The 22,459-nt window shown below is 38.4% G+C and overlaps 3 protein-coding genes across 5 annotated transcripts; 2 read left to right on the top strand and 1 right to left on the bottom strand.

Annotated features, from left to right (window-relative positions):
• The first annotated feature begins 360 nt into the window (after positions 1-360).
• On the top strand, positions 361-6,359 carry LOC142639249 (inactive beta-amylase 4, chloroplastic). 2 transcript variants are annotated; one of them, XM_075813398.1, is made up of 10 exons: positions 361-865; positions 2,019-2,147; positions 2,551-2,800; positions 3,181-3,401; positions 3,475-3,552; positions 3,634-3,793; positions 4,411-4,664; positions 5,415-5,484; positions 5,844-5,912; positions 6,176-6,359. In XM_075813398.1, exons 1-10 carry the CDS (start codon positions 672-674, stop codon positions 6,320-6,322), a joined length of 1,572 nt encoding a protein of 523 aa, XP_075669513.1. In that variant the 5' UTR covers positions 361-671; the 3' UTR covers positions 6,323-6,359. The 2 variants fall into 2 exon arrangements, with proteins under 2 accessions (XP_075669513.1, XP_075669514.1); XM_075813399.1 differs by lacking the exon at positions 5,415-5,484.
• A 100-nt stretch (positions 6,360-6,459) lies between these two features.
• LOC142639250 (putative pectate lyase 22) lies at positions 6,460-9,161 on the bottom strand. 2 transcript variants are annotated; one of them, XM_075813402.1, is made up of 4 exons: positions 8,992-9,161; positions 7,990-8,718; positions 7,712-7,850; positions 6,460-7,002 (listed from the first exon to the last, which is right to left on the bottom strand). In XM_075813402.1, the coding sequence occupies exons 1-4, from the start codon at positions 9,087-9,089 to the stop codon at positions 6,766-6,768; spliced, it is 1,203 nt and encodes a 400-aa protein (XP_075669517.1). In that variant the 5' UTR covers positions 9,090-9,161; the 3' UTR covers positions 6,460-6,765. The 2 variants fall into 2 exon arrangements, with proteins under 2 accessions (XP_075669517.1, XP_075669516.1); XM_075813401.1 differs by having other exon boundaries at positions 8,971-9,138.
• Positions 9,162-19,454: 10,293 nt separating this feature from the next.
• Positions 19,455-20,440, top strand: LOC142638795 (protein TIC 20-v, chloroplastic). The gene has a single exon (XM_075812860.1). It carries the CDS (start codon positions 19,604-19,606, stop codon positions 20,270-20,272), a length of 669 nt encoding a protein of 222 aa, XP_075668975.1. The 5' UTR covers positions 19,455-19,603; the 3' UTR covers positions 20,273-20,440.
• The last annotated feature ends 2,019 nt before the right edge of the window (positions 20,441-22,459 follow it).

Here is a 22,459-nt window from a genome sequence, read left to right as displayed (position 1 = left end):
TCTTTAATAATGGGTTTCAAAAAAAAAAATTTCTTTAATAATGCACAACAATTATGATAGAGGATAACATGGGTCCACAATTATTGATTTGTTAATAAATTTAGAAAAAAGCCTAGAAAAGTATTTTTAAGGAGTTAATTGAAATAAACGAGATCCATCCATTAAACGTGTCTTGCAAATATAATTTATTTTAATGGAACAAGGATAAGGTCGTAGGTTTTTTCTTTCAATGATGACTTAATTTAAGTGCATACAAATAAAAAGAAAATCACATTTTTTTTAATAAATAGTAATATTTATTAAAATACATAAAAAATAATAATAATACTAATATTTTAAACCAGGAAGAGCATTCAAAATTTCAAATCACATGCAAATATGAAATAAGCAAAAATTTAACTTATAATCATTCTCAAATGGGAACTTTTATCATACAATATACAATTTTGATAATTGTGAAAAAAAAAAAGTGAAAATTTTTAGGACTTATTATTGCTTTTCTTATGTTTTGAGGGGAAAAAAAATTGATCACAATTGAAATTTTGAATTGAGGTCAAAAGTGGACCACGGCAATCAGGCATCATTGTCTTGCACCTCAAAAAAAAAAAAAAAATTGCAAGATAACTTGAAACTGTGTCTCTCTGACTGTGTGTGTGTGGAGCAAAGGATCAATGAGAACAGTTGAGAATGGAGTGGCATGCAATTACAGGATAAGGAGAAGAAGCTACTATGGATTCAAGGAACTGGGCTTACTTGAGAAGCCACAAATTCTGAGAATTCTTCGAAACGCTTCGATGATATCTCTACTCAGAAACGGCCTTTACACTCGTTGCCCATCTCCTGCGAGAAACACTTGCATTTTCAGGTTACCTCACTCTTTCATATATTTTTGGTTATTGGGTCTTTCTAAACTTTGCTTGTTTGCCAAGAAAAGAAGAGAAAGTTTTGATTTTGGTTCCTGAGAAAACTGAGGAAAAAGGCAGGGAGAGTTTTGAATACTGTGTGTTGTGCTGGTTTGGTTTCTGAAAAAAAAGGGGGGGGGGGGTGTGTGGGGGATTTTGGATTAAAGTTAGCTGATGCTGGTGTTGGGTTTAGTTTGGTTGCTGAGAAAGTATGGGAAAAGAAATGAAAAATGAAGTTTTGAATTTGAAAAAAGTAAATGAAGAAATCAAGCTTAGTTAAGCTGAATAATTAAGTGGGTTCAGTTTGGTTGGTGCAGCTATATAATGAAATTTTATTATTGTCTGTCTTGGGTTGGTTTGGTTTCTGAAAGAAAAAGAGAAAACTTGGCTTAAAGCTAAGGCTGGTATTGGGTTTTGTTTGATTGCTGAGAAGTGTAGGGAAAATAAATGAAAAAGGGAAATCTGATTTTAAAGTAAATGAAGAACTTGGATTAGTTAAGCTGAATAATTAAGTGGGTTCAGTTTGGTTGGTGTAACATAATTATATAAGCAATGAAATTTTATCATTTTGTGTGTTGTGCTGGTTTGGTTTCTGAGAGAAAAAGGGAAAATTCGGTTTAAAGTTAGATAATTCTGGTGTTGGGCTTAGTTTTGTTGCTGCGGAATTGCAGGAAAAGACATGTAAAAGGAAATTTTGATTTTCTATTTTGGTTTTAAAAGTAAATGAAGAACTCAGCTTAGTTGAGCTGAATAGTTAAGTAGGTTCAGTTTGCTTGGTGCAAATAATTCAGAAAATAACTGGAAATGAATTTATCATTAATATTAATTTGATAAGTGAGTTTGTGTTATTACTTTTGGTTGATAGTAAAGATTAATAACATTAAGGTTGAGAATAAGATACACACTCTTCTGAATTAATCTAAATATTTGTATAATTGTATTAGTTTTAAGTGTTGAAAAATCTATTGTTTTGTTAAATTTACTACGTAATTAAATGGAGTTTCAAGGAAATAATGTGCTAGTGTGTTATTGCTGTTTGATTGCTGAGAAAAGCTGTAAAAGTAGATTTAATAGAGAAGATCCTTACACTGAGACCACATGATCTCTGTCTTGCAGCATGGATGCCCGTGAGAAATCGAGATCTACAATATTGGAGACATCTAGACATAATAGGGTCCCTGTATATGTGATGATGCCTGTGGACACTTTTGGCTTTGATCCTTCAGGGAGTCCAATGATTAGAAAGTAAGTTTCTTACCCTCTTAATCGTTAGATGTTATCTACATTATTGTATGTTTGTTCGTTATGTGCAGATATCTCCACCTACGTTGTAATTTTAAAATTATCCTCTTGTCTTTTTAGTTTTATTTGGAATTTTGACGTTGAAGAAAAAGGGAGGAATTTTTTGTGTGTTTAGAATACCTTTGCTTGAGGATTGACCTTAATTTCATATCTATCTTTTCTATAAATAAAAGATGATGTTCTTCTAATAGGCTTTAGTTATGTATCATGACTTCTTCCAGATTTAATACACAAAGTCATAGATTTTAATTTCTCTTGGTCCATGGTCTTATATTTGTGTTTTCTTTACAATTTCATTGGTGAGAAATAAACACTTTATATGTTGCTGCTGCTTTTTTCCCCTCAGAATCAAGGCCTTAACTGTATCTCTAAAAGCACTCAAGTTGGCAGGTGTCCATGGAATTGCAGTTGAGGTTTGGTGGGGAATTGTAGAGCGTTTCTCTCCAGTTGCATATGATTGGTCTCTTTATGAACAGCTTTTCCAACTGATATCTCGGCTGGGGTTGAAGTTGCATGTTGACCTGTCTTTTCACTCAAATAGGCGTACTTCATCTGGTGGTAATGGGGATGTTAGTCTACCTTTGTGGATTCTAGAGGTTTGGTTGTTAAACTTTGCCACTCTGCTGTTATGTAAGGTTCTCTGATGCATACTGGTAAAGTGCAGCCCCACTTGACAGTTCAGCTTTTACATTTCCTTGAGTCAATGTCATTAGTCCTCATGATCCATTGTAGCAATGGTGTAGCTGTCCTGATACCATAAGAATGGCTATATATAATCCAATGTCATCATTTCTTCTCCAGGATCCCTTTTTCCCCTTGCATATCTTTTATTTTGTGTTCCCATTAGTAGACTTGATTTCGTTTCTGATGTATATAAAGCTTTAAATGAACGGGTACGGTAGGTATATATCAGGCCTTTATTGTGTGTTATTAAATTGCAGAAACTAATGCTTTTTATTTTTTATTCATTTTCCAGATTGGTGAGCACAATAAGGATATATATTATCGAGACCAAAATGGATTTTCCAACGATGATTATCTTACTCTAGGAGTGGACCAACTTCCTCTGTTTTGTGGCCGGACTGCCCTCCAGTGTTACGAAGACTTCATGTTCAGTTTTGTTAACAAATTTGAGTCCTTTTTTGGAAATGTGATTGAGGAGATAAGTGTTGGTCTTGGTCCTTCCGGAGAGCTTAGGTAAAGTTATAATAGAATCACAAGTATCAAGTTGAAGCAATTACAAGAGTTTCATATGAACAATTTCATGCAGATATCCTGCACATCCTTTTGGTGATGGCAGATGGAAGTTTCCCGGAATTGGTGAATTCCAGTGTTATGACAAGTACATGTAGGTTAAACTCGTTCCTCTTAAATTATTAACTTGGTTGATATTGAAATTTGCTAATGACAAACTTGCTTTTCCTCTTAGGATGGAGGACTTGAGGATGGCTGCATCCCAAGAAGGAAAGCCTCAGTGGGGAGATAAGGGCCCACAGAATGCTGGCTATTACAACAGTCTCCCGTCTGGGGTTCCTTTCTTTGAAGAAGGAGAGGATGGATTTCTTTCTGATTATGGTCGGTTTTTCCTTGTATGTATCCTATTCAAAGTTGCCTACTTTCATGTTTTCATTTCAGACAGCATAGTCAGGGCTTTATATGTTCTGTTTCACATAAATGTCAATCATTTATTGGTTCCTTTCAATCTAGAACCCATGTATGTTGCACATATTGTGTTGAACGGAGGTGGGAATTAGTGTTGTTAAGAATTATATTTATGCAACTCTGGAATTTGAAACATGTATGCTGTCAGCAGTTAGATGTAACCCTAAAAGATCTAAATTTATACTTGGGAATAAGTCAACTTTTTTTGAAGACTGATGGATTGTATCAGGTGCTCATGAAAAAAAAAAAAAGAAGGAAAATCCATTGGTGTCTATTGTCGTGGTAAAGAATTGAAGTAGGGGTTATCATGGGTGACATGTTTGTTTCCTCACTAAGAAAATTCATCATAGAACTGTATGCAAAAGAAAACAAAGCATTTTTCTGGAGATCTGTGATTGGCAATATGTCTTTTATTTTTATCTTCATGTTTTAACAATATTTATAACAAGGTCTTATAGATTTGTCATTTGTTAGCTGGAGCCTAAGGGTTATGAAAACTGATTTATCATGTAGAGTATAAGTAACCTGACTTAATTTTCCATAGGAATGGTACAGTGGTAGGTTGATTCACCATGCAGATGTTATTCTTGCAAAGGCAGCTAATATTTTGAAGCAGTATCAAGGCAATGAGAGAACTACTGTTACATTAGTGGCTAAAATTGGTGGAATATATTGGACATACCACACAGTATCACACCCTGCTGAACTTACTGCTGGTTACTACAACACTGCTTGCCGGGATGGTTATGATCCTGTTGCTCTGATGTTATCTCGTCATGGTGCTGCATTGCATGTTTCGTAAGATTCTAATTCATTTGTTTCTTACTGGCTCCATAGACCAAGCTTGACTTTGGATTTTTATGAAAGTTGTTATTGTGTCAAAATAACCTCTTGTAGCCAGGGGCAGTGCCACTTGAAGCTCAGGGAAATGAACCCCCTGAACTGGCCCAAAAAATATATATTAATATAATTTTTATTTGACCCTTAAAATAAAATTTGGCCTGATCCTAAATTTTTTTAAAGCCCAACTGAAATAAACTTGAATATCATCCTCTTATCTATATATCGGCCTTTTTAAACACACACACACAAAAAAAAAAAAAGCCCAATAACAAATCAATTTGATCTAAAATCTTTTTAAAAAAACAAAGAGTAAAAAATAAAATAAGCCTAACAACAAAAGTAGTCATTTGTTAGTCTTTATTCTTAAACCTTAAAAAAAAGCCCGTTTAGATCTTAACAAGTTTGAAATAAATCGATAAATTAGGAGATCAATGGATGAATAATTGCTTAGTTGGGTACATTGAAAGAGATGTAGCTCGTAGTGTTGATAATAAAAATATTATGCAACGATTTCAAAATATAAAACCTTGGAAGGCAATTGTAAAACTTCATGTATTTGAGATATTTTTATTGGTGATGTCGATATATTTAAGTTCTCATTTGTTTTAGATTTTGTATGATTCATGTTTCTTATGGACCCCCTAGAAAATAATCCTAGAGCCGCCATTGCTTGTAGCATTCTCATATCTGAATCTTTTACTATAGCTGCTTAGAAATGAGAGACAGTGACACCTCACCAGCCTGTCTTTGCAGCCCAGAAGGATTACTTGAACAGGTAAGGGACGACTTCTTGACTAATGAAAATCCCTCTGATCCTTGATTGTTAGAAATTTATTATTCTTCCATTGAATCTATCCCTCTTTCATGCTAAATCCACGAATATGTTCTATTAACAAAATCTAATGTCCATTCTTCTGTATCCCGTAAGTGGATGGCTATACTTTGGGTTATATATATATGATGTGTGTGTTGGCCTTAAACATGTTTGAACCACTGAGCTTGGGGAATGTTAACTTAGCAGCATGTCTAGTTATTTTCCCTGCAATTCACCTGTTTTTTCTTCGTCTTTCAATTGCTTATGCATAAAGGTTATATCTATTCATCTTTCAATAGAGCTAATTATTTTCGATGCAGATACGAACTGTTTCAAAGAAAAGGATAATCAATGTGATTGGAAGAAATAACAATGAACGATTTGACAAGGTAATTTCCATTCTTTTCTTGATCTGATTTGATTTCAGCTTCTTTCAATTCTTTGTAACATATTTTCAAACCACAGTGTGTGTATTTATACTGTAATCAGGGTATAATCAATAAAATAGAATTTCAATGTCGTTGTTCTTTGCATTTTCAACTTTTCTTTATAAGCAGTATGAGTGATTTAGGTAATTGTCTTATCCAGTCGAAACCACTTTTTTTTTTTTTCCCTTTTGATCCGTATCTCCACATGTTTCCTTTTCTTGCAGACCGGATTATGGCAAATATATGCAAACTGTTGCCATCCACAGTCAGAATTTGTAACATCATTTACATTTTTCAGGATGAATGAAAAGATTTTTAGGGTCGAAAACTGGACGAACTTTGTCCCCTTTGTTAAAAAGATGAGCAATTGAGCATGGAGTTGTAAAATACCTCTAATTCTTTCCTTCTTCTTTTTTTCTTTTTTCATTTACTAAACTATCAAGAGTGGTTGTTCCACTTCCATAGCCTTTTTTTTTTTTTTTTTTTTTTTTTTTAACTTTGGGTTGGGTTGGGTGGGGTGGGGGGGGTGGGGGTGTAAAAGTGTTTGTAACTTACTAACCTATAGTGGTGGAGGACTTGATAGCCTATGATAAAGAGGGCAGAAATTGTAACGGACTTATTTCTATTTAATATTATGAACTCCATGTTTCTACCCAAAAAAAAAAACTTACTAACTTATTGAATGTGAAGGATATATCTTTCTATTCAGATTGAGTGTGTACTGAGGACCTGACTTTTGATAATATTGGACATTTACTCAAAAGTAACAAAAGCATTATTAATCGCAAGAATAAAAAGGTAGAAATTAAAGGATTCATCGCTTTGGAATATAGCATTGGATGCCTATCTGACAATCAAGAACTCCAGCAGATGGAGGGATATTTATTAGATGTGAAGCCGGTCTTGCAACCATGCTTGTTGCTCTCATGTAGCTTGCAGCAGTTTCTTGTCCCGAAGGTGTAAAGTAAGCACCATTCAGCATCACATCTTCATCTGACCTCCAATTCCAATTCTGCCACTCCCCAGATTCTGAATTTTCACGTTTAGTCACCTGAAAAGTAAGTACATTTGAGAAAAAAATGTGTTGGAATCAGATTCAAGGGGCTGGATCATGCAGGTAAAAGGTTGGCTGAGTCTGATCAGATCTAAACTAATGCATGTCCTCCAGAACTAGCACTTGTTGGGTTAGGTGAAGGTTCCACCTTCTGTTTTCGGTTTGTTTGTTTTTGATATCTAATTTCTATATACTGGTTCAATCAATTTGAGCTGTTCTCTTTTAATTTGAACTTTCCTTATGTGGTTCATTGTGTTTAACTCTCACACTAGCAACTAGGAGGATTGCGTACAATTAAAGCTCCCTATCTATGTTTTAATGATCTTAATGTTCTGTTTATAATTGATTAATGATAGAGTTTGTAGAAACAGAGAAACACTTGAAATGGAAATTTCATGATAGTTATGTATAATAAAAGCTCCCTATCTATGTTCTAATGGTCTTTATGGTCTGTTTATAATTGATTAATGATGTTAGGTGTACTACCAAAAAAAAAAATTAATGATGCTAGTTGTAGAAAAAGGGGAACCCTTAATGGCAATTTCATGATAGTTACGTATAATAAAAGCTCCCTATCTATTTCTAATTGTCTTATGTTCTGTTAATAATAGACTAATGATATACTTTGTGTATCGTTGACTTCACAGTCTAATTGTAATAAAATGACAGTGACCAAGCTTGGTTGCAATTTCACAGGGAAACTGACCTCTTTTGTGGAGTTGTCATCATTTGCAATAAAGACATTTCCTTGGCTATTAATTGTGGGATTGGCACTTCCACCAATTGCATACATCTCCCATCCAGCGTAGAAATTGTTTACAATGTGAAAATATCCATGCCTACACCTGCAAAAATTTGAAAATATATAGTTTAAAATATTGCATTTCTCTTTCACAAAATCTCATGAAAATTGTGATTAGAAAGAGAAGCATGACTCTGTGAATATTTGCACAAACTTTTCAGCTAGATTGATAATTCAATTACCTTGGCATTCTTTGAACCAGTCCTGCCCCAAAGAAGTTGAAGGCAATGGTAACTTGCATATTCTTGTCATCAAGGAAGTCATCATTATGTCCCATGAGCATGACTTCATTATGATCAAACATGTAGCTGTTTGAGATTGTTATAGATGTAGATCCATATACAGCATCAATAAGTCCATCATGGCAATTTGATAGTGTGCAGTGATCAATCCACACATCCCTTGCCCCAAATATGGATATGCCATCTCCATCTGATTTTTCATCAGAATGCTGTGGTGCTACCTGCCCCATGGCTTTCCATGCTGGTATGCAGTCATGTACGTAGATGTTATGTATGATGATGTTACTTGCATTTTGAATAGTTATGCATGGTCCATCTGATATCTGTATGTTAAATCCTCTACCATCAATGGTCTTGTATGAGCTCATGATAAGCTCTTCCTTTAAATTGATGACCATGTCATGATCGAAAATGATCCAGAGAGGTTCTTCTTGGACTACAGCGTGCCGGAGAGTGCCTGGAACTGGGTTATCAGGGTCATCATTGTCTGAATCTTTGACAACATAGAATTCACCATCTCTTCCTCCAATAGCATTGCGTCCGAACCCGACTGCACAATCAGCTAGCATCTTGCGGTTGGTTTCCCAGTCAGGGTCGCATCTCCAGCAGTCATCAATAGGGTTTCCAGTTCTGCATGACCCTGTTCCCAACTGCCTTCTAGTCGAGCTCCTGTTTATAACACACAAAACCAAGTATAAAAGTTATAACAAAGATGCATATTTATTATGTTAGCTGAATTTATAGAAGACCCTTATAATCATTGAAGAAAAAGAAGGAAGCATTCGTTAATTTTATGTGTTTGGATTAACTTTTGTTGAAAGTCGGCAAAAGTGCAACTTTACTTTTAAAAAGCGAGGTTTTAGAAAGCTACATATAAATAAATAAGCTAATAAACTAAAAAACACATGCCCATAAACACACTTTATAAGAATGAATACAAACCATTCAGTTGCTTCTGATATCTGCATCAATGTACGTGCAGAGGATGGAAGGGTGGGTTGTAAGAGCATAACTAGATAGAAGAGAAAGAACGCAGACATTTTAGAGAGAGAGAAGGGGGGGTCTTTCAACTACAACAACATTGGTTGATTCTGAGAAGCTAACTGAACTACACTGATGATTCTATGATGTGGACGCATATATATATATACACAACATGCAGAGCCTTTGTTCATTAAATAATGTGATAAATAGGTTAGGTAGACAATACATTATATGGCTTTGCTTTTTCCCTGATTATGTTGGAAATGTGTAACTCAAAAAACCAAGAATCAAACATGTAACAAAATTGGCAAAAGGTAATGGAAGTGATGGTGGCATTAGCTGGAAAATTCAAGAGCCTAGTTGATATGGCGTAAAAAACTGTTGGGTTGGCCTTTATATCTTTGGCTTTGAGAATTTTGGTTTAGAAAAAGGGTTTAAAAAAAAAAAAAAAAAAGAAGAAGAACAAGTTAGGAATTAAATAGGAACCGCAAAAACTGGTTTTCTTGATCATGTTGGTTCATGGAAAGAATGCAACTTGAGGGAATGGACAGTTTCATAATTACACCAAGTTTGGATCATGAATCTCTCTCTCTCTTTTCTATTTTTGATAAATTGGATCATGATTCTTGAAAATTCATATTCATTGAAATGGGATTTTTCTTATATTATATAAAAGGATAGAGGTATATGCATTAATATTGACTTCAATTATATTGTTGAAAACCGAAAAGTTTGGTTGCAGAGTATCAGTATTCAGTACTGTAATTCAGCAAAAGTTATGGGTCCTATTACTATAAGTTATCTAGGATTCCAGGCAAGGCTAATTAACAATTGTACATATAGTGAATTCACTGCCACATTGCAATTTCAATCTCTAGGAAAAAACTCAAAATCGAAAAGTACTCTGGCACATGAAATGTTTAGGTAATGTCCATGTAACCTTTTTCTGTTAAATGCATCCTTAACTAGTTATCCATAGACAGACAAGTTTTAAAAGCCAATATGTTTATTAGGGAGGGAAATAAATAATAAATAAATTAATTAAAAATTAAAAAAAAAGCAGCTACTGAGAAAAGGAAATTTTATTATTAATTTATAGACTGAACCATGCCTGATTTGATCGGTTTTCTATATATTTATGTTTTAACTATACTGTACTTGGTTCTAAAAAAAAGAAAAAGAAAAGCTAGAATGTACTTTGCTCTTCTTGTTTTCATCGTACAGTTTTTGGGTGTGAATAGAAATTCTATTTACACCCAAAAAAAGAAAAACAAATGGTCAAGTGTTTAAAGACGTGTTTCTGTTCTCACCCACAATCTCAAAATTTATCTAATTATTCTAGCCATATTTTTTAGATTTTTCTAAAGAAATGATTTTTAAAAAAAATTTTATTTTGGCACTTTGACATTTACATTAGCTTTGCTATAAATGAATTTTTATTAAATTTCAGTTTATCTCATTCCATAATAAACAACTTCTATTTACAAATAATTTACAGTCAATCCAATTGTTTTATTGAACAAAGTGATATCTCTGTGCCAAAACGTTACATAAAACATAAAAGAAGAAAAATGCTAGGGACGCACACTTTTGCACAACTTTAGCCACAATTAACCACATGGCGAGTTGTGATTGGTTAGAATGTGTCCCCACATGGTCCACTAATACACTCTAACTAATCACAACTTGCTATATGGTGAGTCGTGGCACAAAATTGTTCAAAAGTGTGTATCCCTAGCATTTCATGTAAAAGAAATCACCTTAAAACAAATAGTCATGTGCATGAAAATTTTGACACACACACTGACCCACATATAAAAAATAAAGTTTGCTAACTATAACTCCCGCCAAAATATTAACATAAGTACATATTTTGAAAATTTAACTATTAAATTACATATTATTTATGTTCCTAACACACGTATCAAACTTCATGTCAATTAGATATTATTTACTATTGATGTGGGACGAAAACGCTGACCATTCCTGGACGGTCGTCACCCCTGCAGCCGTCCAGGAGTTATCCTCAGAACGAGGGTAATGGGCAAGGCCGTCCTGAGGATGATGGCGAAGCTCCATCCCTCGTCCATGGGAGGCGCACGGTTTATCCCGAGAGGACTCGTCCACATAAAGATTGGTGGACGAGGATGCAATTGGAATTCAAGCACACTCGACGGAATTCCAGGACGAGGATATCACACTTAGGAAAATCTTCGAATATAATATGATAATCTCTTATTCTACGCATAACTGTCATATATCCGTTGTGAAATGGAAATGTAACTCCTAAACGGTTATGGCAGTTACATTTAATCCTTTTGCCTCCTCGAATCCAGGGGAGGTTCCAGTATTCAATAACCGTCTATGGGAACGCTATATAAACACTGATTCTGACAAAGCAAAGGTATGTGAATTTTACTCCAAAAAAGTTGGAACTCCAAAAATATAGCGAGAAAAACTAACTTTACCATCGGAGGGTTTTTGGCCGGCAGCCCCGGTCGCCTTTGATTGGCTTCTCTTTTTTCTTCAGGCCGCAAAGAGAGCAAGTGGTTCTATCAAGTCCGAAGCATCCAGCCCACTGATCTTCTTAGCATCATCAGTTGGCGCCGTCTGTGGGAATCTTTAGTGTTCTTTTCGTTCTGTTGTTTGTTCTATTTTCAACAATTAGTCTTTCCCAGACAAAGGGCTGAATGGTTCGAACAAGATCAAGGGCTACAAGCCCAGGCCACCAGGAGAGTAGGGATGCTTCTAGCAACCCCCTTCGTGATCGCAGATCAGCGCCTGTCGTGCAACCACCCTCCATTCAGCATATACAATCCATGGCCGCCGCTATGGCGGAACTGACACGTCAAAACCAGAAGTTGAATAGGGAGATCAACCTCTGGAGGAAGCGCCAAGATGGGCATGTGGATAGACGGGCACCGAGTCAGGAAGGTGGAGGAGAAAATGTCGAGTCCGAAGATCAAACAAGAGGTACCGCTTCAAGAAGGGTGCCACACTTGGAAAAAGAGATGGACCAGATGCGAAAAGCCATGGATGAAATGAGGGAAAACATGAGGCGAGCGAACCCAGTGGATGATATGGTTCACCGAACGGACTCCCCCTTCACGGCTTCCATCAGCAGTCACCCCCTACCTCCGAAATTCAAAATGCCTTCTCTGGACTCATATGATGGAAGTCGCGACCCTTGCGATCATATTGCAACTTTCAAGACGACCATGCACCTACAAGGAGTCCCAGACGAGATTATGTGCAGAGCTTTTCCCACCACACTTAAAGGACCAGCGCGAGTGTGGTTCGGTAAGATACCCCCAAACTCGGTAGGATCCTTTGAAGAGTTGAGTAAGTTGTTTGTCAACAATTTCATTGGAGGACAGCGTCACAAGCGTTCCTCCTCCAGCCTACTGACCATAGAGCAAGGGGAAAATGAGAGTTTGCGATCCTTCATCACCCGTTTTAATAGGGAGGCCCTGACGGTAGACGAGATGGATGACAAGCTATTACTGGCCGCTTTCCACAATGGGGTCAATTCTGACTTATTCATTCATAAGCTCTATGAGTAGGAGCCGCAAACCATGGTTGATCTCGTCCATTCGGCCCAGAATTTTATGAACGCTGAGGACGCTATCATAGCCAAGAAAAGAAAAAGGGCAGAACGTTCGGAAGCGGGTCACCATCGTTATTCAGATCAAGGACCTCGTCCAAAGAAAGCTCGGGTAGACGAGAGGAAAGATAAGGATGGTAAGAAGGTCAGTTCCTCCGCGAGGAACCAGCAATACACGCCCCTGACTATACCACTAGAGCAGGTTCTTATACAGATCAAGGATGATCCGTCCTTGAAGTGGCCGGACAAAATGAAGGGAGACCCCAACAAACGTAATAGGAGCAAGTACTGCCGTTTTCATAGGGACCATGGGCATGATACGGACGAGTGCTTTGACTTGAAGCAGCAGATAGAAAATCTCATTAGACAGGGAAAATTGAGGAACTTCCTTGGACGAGACCAAAGAGATGAGAAAATGAAGGCCAAGGTGGAAGAATCATCACGCCCCCCACTAGGAGAGATAAGGGTAATTGTAGGAGGAAACTCGACGGCGCAGTCGTCCAAGTCAAGGAAGACATACCTGAAGGTGGTGCAGAACATCCAACTGTCTGGACGACCTCCTAGGACGAGGGAAGTAGACCAACAGGCTGTTACGTTCACGGACGAGGAGGCAGGACGACTTCACCACCCACACGATGACGCGATAGTCATCACCCTACTCATCTCTGACTACATGACCAGGAGGGTATTGATAGACAATGGCAGCTCTGCAAACATTCTCTACTACCCCGCATTTCAACAAATGAGGCTAGGACGAGATCAGCTTCGACTAATGAACTCGCCGTTGGTGGGATTCGGAGGAATGAAGGTGCAACCTGTGGGCACTATCACGTTGCCAGTGGTCGTCGGAACGTATCCGCAGCAGATAGCCAAGGAGGTAAATGTCCTTGTTGTTGATTGTGCATCGTCATATAATGCAATTATTGGAAGGCCAACTTTGAATAGCTGGAAAGCGGTAACCTCTACCTACCACCTGTCCATCAAATTCCCAACCGAGCACGGAGTAGGCCAGGTACAAGGAGACCAGCTGGCTGCCAGAGAATGCTACTTAGCTATGCTGGCCATGGACGAGCACATGCAGGCGATGAGTATAGACGGAAGAAGGGTCGTGGCTGAGCCCACTGAAGCATTAGAGGACGTCTCTTTGGACGATAACCAGCCCGAGAAGTCTACTAGAGTTGGGGCGAGCATGGAAGAGGGGGCAAAGCACGCTTTGATTCGGTTTCTGAAGAAAAACCTCGATGTCTTTGCATGGAGTCATGAGGACATGCCCGACATTGATCCAAGCGTCATTACCCACAACCTGAACGTGTATCCCCATTCGAAACCAGTGCGTCAGAAGAGAAGAGTTTTTGCTCCCGAGCGAGACAATGCCATTAAGGAAGAGGTGCAGAAGTTGGTCACCGCGAAGTTCATCCGAGAAGTGCATTACCCAGACTGGTTGGCAAACGTAGTCATGGTCAAGAAAACCAATGGTAAATGGCGGATGTGCGTAGACTTCACTGATCTAAACAAAGCTTGCCCCAAGGATAGCTACCTATTGCCGCGCATTGACCAGTTAGTGGACTCGACGGCAGGTCACAGGCTACTTAGCTTCATGGACGCTTTCTCAGGCTATAACCAGATTCAGATGAATGAAGCGGATCAGGAGAAGACCTCATTCATCACGAGCCAAGGTTTGTATTGCTACAAGGCAATGCCCTTCGGTTTGAAGAACGCGGGGGCAACCTACCAAAGGCTAGTTAACCATATGTTCCGTCCTCAAATCGGGCGAAATGTGGAGGTTTATGTGGACGACATGCTGGTGAAGAGCCAGGACGAGGATAAACATCTGGACGACCTTCAAGAGACTTTTAATACGTTGCGACGGTACCACATGAAATTAAATCCGAGCAAGTGTGCTTTCGGGGTTTCATCGGGTAAATTCTTAGGGTTTATGGTGTCGCACAGGGGAATTGAGGCAAATCCGGATAAAATCCAGGCGATACTGAACATGGAGCCACCGAAAAATATCAAGGAAGTCCAGTCTCTTACTGGACGAGTCGCCGCCCTCAACAGGTTTGTATCGAAAGCTACTGACAAATGTTTACCATTCTTTAAAGTCCTTAGGAAGGCTTTTGAATGGACGGACGAGTGTCAAAAGGCCTTCCAAGACTTGAAGACGTATCTAATGACGGCACCACTGTTGAGTCCGTCTGTACCTGGGGAAGAGTTATACTTGTATTTGGCAGTATCCCCACACGCAGTAAGCTCAGCGTTAGTCAGAGAAGAGGGGAGAGTCCAAAAGTCGGTCTACTACACAAGCCACGCGATGAGAGGGGCAGAAGGACGGTACCCGATGATGGAGAAACTAGCCTTCGCATTAATAACGGCTTCCAGGAAGCTGAGACATTATTTTCAGGCACACGTCATCAACGTCCTAACAGACCATCCCATAAAAAAGGCGATGAGCAAGTTGGAAGCTGCTGGACGGCTAGTACAGTGGGCCGTTGAGCTTAGCGAGTTTGATGTCAGGTACCTCCTAAGGAGCACAATAAAAGCGCAAGCGTTGGTAGATTTCATTGCAGAATTCACCCCCGATCAAGACGACCTGAACATAGACGAAGGGAATGAAACGTGGGTGGTTAATGTAGACGGATCGTCCACATCGTATGTAGGAGGGATTGGAATTGTACTGAAATCCCCTGAAGGTGACAAGTTGGAGTATGCGACCCGGCTGCAGTATCCAACTACCAACAACGAGGCTGAGTACGAGGCTCTACTCAAGGGGTTGGAATTGGCTAAGTCCTTAGGGGCGGAGTCGTTAACAATCAGAGGAGACTCTCAACTGGTCATTAACCAAGTAAATGGGATGTGTGATGTCAAGGAAGATCGAATGAAGAAGTACCTCAACAAGGTGAAACGCCTTGCTCGAAAATTTTCAGCCATAAGTTTTATTCAACTTCCCAGGGAGGAGAATGCGGAAGCAGACGCCTTGGCGAAAGCCGCCTCGGCAGGGGTCATAGACGAGGATCCTTCCCTTAGCGTCACTCCGTCCAAGTCTCCTGCTCTTGACTCGTCCCAGCCTCGAAGGATTTCTACCAATTTATTGGAGAATGAGGATCTGGCTTGGGAACGATTCCAAGAGGCTGTGAAAGGCAAGGACGTGGCTGCGTCAACGACCAGGACGGGCGGCTGGGAAGGAGGATCAGGCCTAGCAGTTTCAGGCCTGGACGACCCAGACTTAGCCTTCTTCCCTCGACGACTTGGCAAGCTAGCCAAGTCCACATGCTTCTTAGACAAGCTCTTCCTTTTCTCTCCAGAAACAAGACGAGGTTGGGGTTGAGGTTTAGATCTAGCTGCCTCGTCGACCACTTCCTTCCCCTTGTTTCCCTTCATGGTTGCCATTCCTAAAAAAAAAAAAAAATATATATATATATATATATAGATAAATAAAAAATAATGAAAGTAAAACAAAAATGGAAAACACGTCTTAAAAGGAGCATTCACGTCTACGGGTAGTTAGCTCGTGTGCTAAGGCTTCGACGGACGGTTCAGGGCCAAGTCCCCACTTATGTAGACGCTTAAGGGTCACTAACGAGTGAAAGTCTCGTTCAGAATGTAGACGGGCCCTGTGGACGCGATCTCGGTGGAACTTGCTTAGAGAAGGTCGTCCAACGGCTGGTAAGGGAAGAAAGAAGTTATGGTTAGACCATCGTCCAAAGAGAGTATAATAAAAAGAAAACAAAAATGAAGAGCATAACATACCTTCTGGACGAAGGTTCCCTATGTCTCCAGTATAAGGAGCAAAAGAGTCTCTACCAACCTCAACGGGATGCCTCGCCCAGAAACCAGAGACGAAGAAAAATTCCGTCTTCCAGTTTCTGTCAGACGAGGGCAAAGACTTAATTAGTCTACAGTCATTGCCCCTGGCTGTGAACTGATGGAAGCCTCGAGATTGATTTATCTCGGAGGGTTTATAGCAGTACAAGAACTCGTCCACGGTGATAGGACGGTCCCCGTCAAACACCTCCATGCATAAGGCTTGCATGGAGACAATTAGTCTCCACGCGTTGGGGTTGAGCTGACACACTCCCAAGCCCAGCCTAGTGAGTAGTTCCCTAGCAAAGGCATTCAAAGGAAGTCTAAGCCCCCCCAACAAATAAGCCTCATAGATACCTATCCCAAAACGAGGCTGGCAACACCATTCACCTCGGACAGCTAACCTAGGGTTTAGATCATCAGGAATCTGAAACCAAGTCCTAAGGGCGTCTAACCTTCTCTCGTCCGTCCTAGAAGGAACCTCTAGAGCACAACTATACACAGTTTCCCGTTCGTCCAAAAGGGAGGACGGCGGGGAGCTCGTCGAGGTGTCAGCCCCAGAGGCTGTCCTCGTCCTAACACTCTCTTGAAAGATTTCTATGGGGATTCCAGGAACCCCAGATGTGTATTCCTCAGTTGTATGACCACTACTACTACTGACATTGCTAGAAGTATCATAGCTAGAGTCGTCGTGGTACTTGCCTATGGCCTTGGCCACACTGTCGCTAGACGAGCAGGAGGCCATTGAAAACACCCTAACACTTAAAAAGGAAAGCTAAAATAAGTGTAGAAAGATTACCTGGCTCTAGACGAAGGACACTAAAGACGCTGAAGGTATTTCTTAGACGAAGCGACGGACGAGAGTGTCAAAACATAGAATTTGAAAAAGTGAAAGGGGCATGAGGGGGAAACCACTATTTATAGGCAGAAAAGTCTCGGTAACCACAACAACGGAACCAACTAAAAGGTGACACGTGGCGCATGCCTCGAAGGAATAAAAACAAATGACTGGTCCCCTATGGATGTGCGACACGCAGTGCATAAAAAAAAATAAAAAAGAAGAAGAAGAGGAAAAAAGGGGTAAAGGGGGATGAACTCGTCCTAAAATCTGTCGATACGTTGCATAACTCCTGGACGAGGGGGCAACTGATGTGGGACGAAAACGCTGACCGTTCCTGGACGGTCGTCACCCCTGCAGCCGTCCAGGAGTTATCCTCAGAACGAGGGTAACGGGCAAGGCCGTCCTGAGGATGATGGCGAAGCTCCATCCCTCGTCCATGGGAGGCGCACGGTTTATCCCGAGAGGACTCGTCCACATAAAGATTGGTGGACGAGGATGCAATTGGAATTCAAGCACACTCGACGGAATTCCAGGACGAGGATATCACACTTAGGAAAATCTTCGAATATAATATGATAATCCCTTATTCTACGCATAACTGTCATATATCCGTTGTGAAATGGAAATGTAACTCCTAAACGGTTATGGCAGTTACATTTAATCCTTTTGCCTCCTCGAATCCAGGGGAGGTTCCAGTATTCAATAACCGTCTATGGGAACGCTATATAAACACTGATTCTGACAAAGCAAAGGTATGTGAATTTTATTCCAAAAAAGTTGGAACTCCAAAAATATAGCGAGAAAAACTAACTTTACCATCGGAGGGTTTTTGGCCGGCAGCCCCGGTCGCCTTTGATTGGCTTCTCTTTTTTCTTCAGGCCGCAGAGAGAGCAAGTGGTTCTATCAAGTCCGAAGCATCTAGCCCACTGATCTTCTTAGCATCATCAACTATACGATCAATAAGTTTAATTTTTTGTGTATAATTTTATATTAAAAAATTTGAAATTTAAACATTTAATTGATGATATAGCTATCAATTTTTTATTTTTTTGAAAATTTTACAAGTATGGAGAATATAAAAATAAAATGTAATTCAATAGTGAATTTGTCAAAATTTACATTTAATAAATAAATAAAAAACTATTAAGTGAAGTTGTAGTCATTGTCTACAAATTAATTTGTAGTTTTGTGCTATGTCTTATTCACATGTGAATCACTATTTTTTTTTAACTTGTCAATTGTAAGAACCTACATTAAATAAAATAAATATTATAAATAATAATAATAATAACAAAATACAAAGTTTAGATCTTTTGAAGATATTAAAAGTTTCATTAAAACTTCTTGTGTCGACATGCAAAGTAGAAGAATTTGAGTGAAGTTATTGTCATTGTCTACAAACCAGTTAGTAACTTCGTGTAATGTCTTATTCGTATTCACATGTGAATCACTATTTTTTTTTTTTTTTTTAACTAGTCAATAGTAAGAATCTACATTAAATAAAACAAAACAAATGGTATAAATAATAATAATAATAATAATAATAACAACAAAATACAAAGTTTATATCTTTTGAAGATATAAAGGCCCTCTTTGGTTATCATTGGAGCTGAATTCATATTCTATTTTTATTTTATGAAATCATTTTTTGTTTCTCAAATCTTATATTCATTTTTTCTACCTAACCCACTTCATGTTTAACATTATTTTCTGGTCTAGTTTTTGCTTCTTCTTTTTTCACTTTATATTTTTCAATTAAAATTTCAACGCAATTGAGAGAGAGAGAGAGAGAGTTTTGATGGTGGAAGCCAGTGTTAGTGGGATCTACAATTTTTTTTTTTTATAGTGAAAACGTCACTGTATTCATTTTTAAGAAAATAAAAACACTAAAAAGTTATATTTAGTTTTTGTATTCAAATACTATTTTTTTGATAATGAAAATGAAAAATGAATACAAATAAAGGCAAAAAAATTTAAACTGAAAATAAATACAAAATACATCTATTTTTTATTCAAACCCAACCTGCCCTAAAAGTTTCACTAACTTATTGTGTCGATATGCAAAGCAGAAGAATTCGACGTAATAGTTTTTTAGTAATGAACCAAACCCTCTAAAGTCTAATAACAATAACAGAGTCGCCATTACAACTGATAAAATTCACTAATACAGCAGCTTTTGTAGATTTTGGAAAGGCAAAATCGCATCTTGCAAAAGATATTCCTCGATTTTCTTACTGGGTATTCTTTCTCTCTCAAAATTTTGCTTCTTCCTCAGTCACCAATCAAAATTCACAAAACCAATCCTCAAAACTCTCAAAAAAGACATGGCCATGTCCAACCTTCTCTACCCATTAAACCCAACAACTTTCACTCTCTCTCGTAAGCCACTTCACTCTCCATTCCTATCTTCCTTCACAAACCAACCTTATCTCATCACTCTAACTAACTTTGCAACCAAACCCAGAAATAAAATCCCAACTAAACCCAGAAGAAGTGAACACATAACTGCCAAATCCAATGGTGACAACCCAGCTGACACATCTGACCGTTTAATCTCAGCCGTTTGTTACTTTTACCCCTTTTTTGATGGCATTCAGTATGGTAAATATGTTATCACTCAGTTCGCTCCCATTCAAGCTGCCATACAACCTCTGGTACCAGCTATAAGGGTGTTTAAGAGCTTTCCCTTTAATGGGTTTTTGGTGTTTTTGACACTTTACTTTGTGGTCGTGAGGAACCAAAATTTTAGTAGGTATGTGAGGTTCAATACCATGCAAGCTATTGTGCTTGATGTGCTGCTGATTTTTCCTGATGTTTTGGAGAGGAGCTTTAATCCAAGAGGTGGGTTGGGGTTGGATTTGTTGATGAGCTTGGATAGCACTGTGTTTTTGTTCCTTTTTGTGAGTTTGATTTATGGGTCTTCTTCTTGCTTGCTGGGCCAGCTGCCCAGATTGCCCATTGTTGCTGATGCTGCTGATAGGCAAGTTCTTTGATTTGAACACCCATTTGAACATTATTTTGTAGCCAATTTGTAATATTGTTTTGTAAGAAATGCTCTAAAATTTTACATTTCAATGTACTTTGGTTAAAAAAGAAAAAGTCATAGCTGCTATTGTTGTGTCATTATGCTTTAGTTTATATGAAAATGGGGATATTCTTCATTTGATTTTTGTTATTATTATTGTTTATAATATATATATATATATGTATGTATGTATGTATATGTATGTATGTATGGGAAATTAGGGAATTTCTCATTAGGAGTAAGACTGTCTGACAACTTCCTCTCCTAGATCTCACAGAAGCGGGAACCTTGTGCGCTAGTAAGAACTTTTTCTTTTTCACATTGTTAGGGACATGTTAAATTGAATGGATTGGCAATTATCAAAATTTGTGTCTTTGCTGTGCTTGAGTGTTCCTAGTGGAGGCAAAGGAATATCTTGATGAATTATCTAGTCTAAATTATTGTGTTATGGGTAAATTCGTGCTAGTGTTGCTTGTTGCTGTCAATTTGGGATGGTGTCACTGTATTACTTTGATAGAGAAGCAATGACAAAGGAAAAGCTCAGTTGCAACAGTACGGAACTTGAAAACAGTGGTTTCAATGATTTATCTTTCTTATGCACATCTAAGAGGTGTTGAGCAGCAGTGGCACCAAATTGGAGAGGGTATCTCTACAGTTTACTTAAAAGTATCTTGACATGCTATTTGGTATTGCAGTCTTATTGGATGAAAGACTAAGAAGCCATACATGGCTAGTTATGTGCAATATTCCCAGCTCTGCTCATTTTGTCACCTGTGTCTGTGTAGAGCATTAGATATGTTACAGTTGTTTTTTGGTTTCCCTCATGTTGCTTGGGGAAGCCTTTGATGTATAGGCTATTGCTAAGCTAATGGGAATACTGGAGTTCAAGTTCCCTTATTGAAGTTCGTAGGGTAAGAATTTGTGAACTACGTATTAAAATAATTATTGCTGAAGGCATGAAACAGTGGTGTATGCAACTATGTGGTAGCAGGGATGGTGATCTTGTTAAATTTTGATAACAGAATGTGGTAAGTGTCAAGATACTTCTGCTGGTGATTAGTGAATTTTGGTCCATCTTGAGGGGTGTATATTTTCTTGAATTGAATGGAACAGAATGTGGTCATAATTTCATAGACAAAGTCATTTTCCTTTGGCTAACACCTTGTGGATCAGTGGACGTAGAGGCCTATTTATTTCCAGTGTGTCCCTAAGCTGTGCAGAAAATGCCAAACTAAAATGAGAATGAAAACATTGGATGAAAGAATAAGAAGCTGTGCATGGAGGAAGAGCTGAATTTACCATCGCTAGTTTTGTACACATTTGTCCATGTATAACATTAGATTAGTTACAGTTGTAGCTTGGTTTTCCTTGTGTTGCTTGGGGAAGCATTGGATGTCTAGGCCATTGCTAATTTGACGGGAATAATAGAGTTCAAGTTCCCTTCATTGTGGAATTCATATTGTAAGAATTTGTGGAAGTATGTCAAATAGTCATTGCTGAAGCTTGAAGGCATGAATTGGTGATGGATGGAACTGTTTGGTAGAAGGGCCGTTGATAGCAGTAAATGTTGATACCAGAATGTCATGAGTGTCAGGATACTTCCGTTGGAGTTCAGTGATTTTGGTCCATTTCAAGGTATTATGATTGTATAAGTACTCTTGAATTGAATGAAATAGAATAAACAAAGAGTCCTCATCCTCTGGCTAAACCAGGGTGTAGTCGGTAGTGTAGAGGCCTATCTCCAATGTGTCCCTAATCGGTGCAAGAAATGTAACCTAAAATTAAAATGAATAGTATTAGTTAGTACACCAGCACCAATGTGACAAATTGGGAATGCTTGGAAAGGTATTCAACGTACATCTGAGTTTCATGTCCAACATTCCTCATATATACGTATATATTAAAGCCTTTTCAGCTTCTTTCCAGACAAGCTCCAATGCACGTTGATACATCTCTCTTAGCATTGTGACTTTGATCTAATGTTTTGTGTGTGTGTGTGTGGTGGTGTTGGGAAAATAAAATGAATAATTTCCCTTTGTTATCTTCCTCCAAAAGTTATGTTTCATCCGTTGCGGTTGCCTTTAAACAAGTATAGGATGTCTGTTGAGGCCCTTTTCGTTGTCTTGGTAGAAGAATTGGTTAGATTTAGTTTGTT

The sequence above is a fragment of the Castanea sativa genome, chromosome 6 (genome assembly GCF_040712315.1).
Source record: "Castanea sativa cultivar Marrone di Chiusa Pesio chromosome 6, ASM4071231v1".
In the NCBI taxonomy this organism is placed as follows: domain Eukaryota; kingdom Viridiplantae; phylum Streptophyta; class Magnoliopsida; order Fagales; family Fagaceae; genus Castanea; species Castanea sativa.
This window is presented reverse-complemented; position numbering and strand designations above follow the sequence as displayed.

Coding starts and splice junctions, on each gene's coding strand:
- LOC142639249 (XM_075813398.1), top strand. CDS start 672: ATGAGAACAGTTGAGAATGGAGTGGCATGCAATTACAGGATAAGGAGA. Junction 3,553..3,633: donor CAGTGTTATGACAAGTACAT/GTAGGTTAAACT, acceptor TTTTCCTCTTAG/GATGGAGGACTTGAGGATGG. Junction 5,913..6,175: donor ACAATGAACGATTTGACAAG/GTAATTTCCATT, acceptor CTTTTCTTGCAG/ACCGGATTATGGCAAATATA.
- LOC142639250 (XM_075813401.1), bottom strand. CDS start 9,089: ATGTCTGCGTTCTTTCTCTTCTATCTAGTTATGCTCTTACAACCCACC. Junction 8,719..8,970: donor TTTGTATTCATTCTTATAAA/GTGTGTTTATGG, acceptor TGTTATAAACAG/GAGCTCGACTAGAAGGCAGT. Junction 7,851..7,989: donor CTGGTTCAAAGAATGCCAAG/GTAATTGAATTA, acceptor AAATTTTTGCAG/GTGTAGGCATGGATATTTTC.
- LOC142638795 (XM_075812860.1), top strand. CDS start 19,604: ATGGCCATGTCCAACCTTCTCTACCCATTAAACCCAACAACTTTCACT.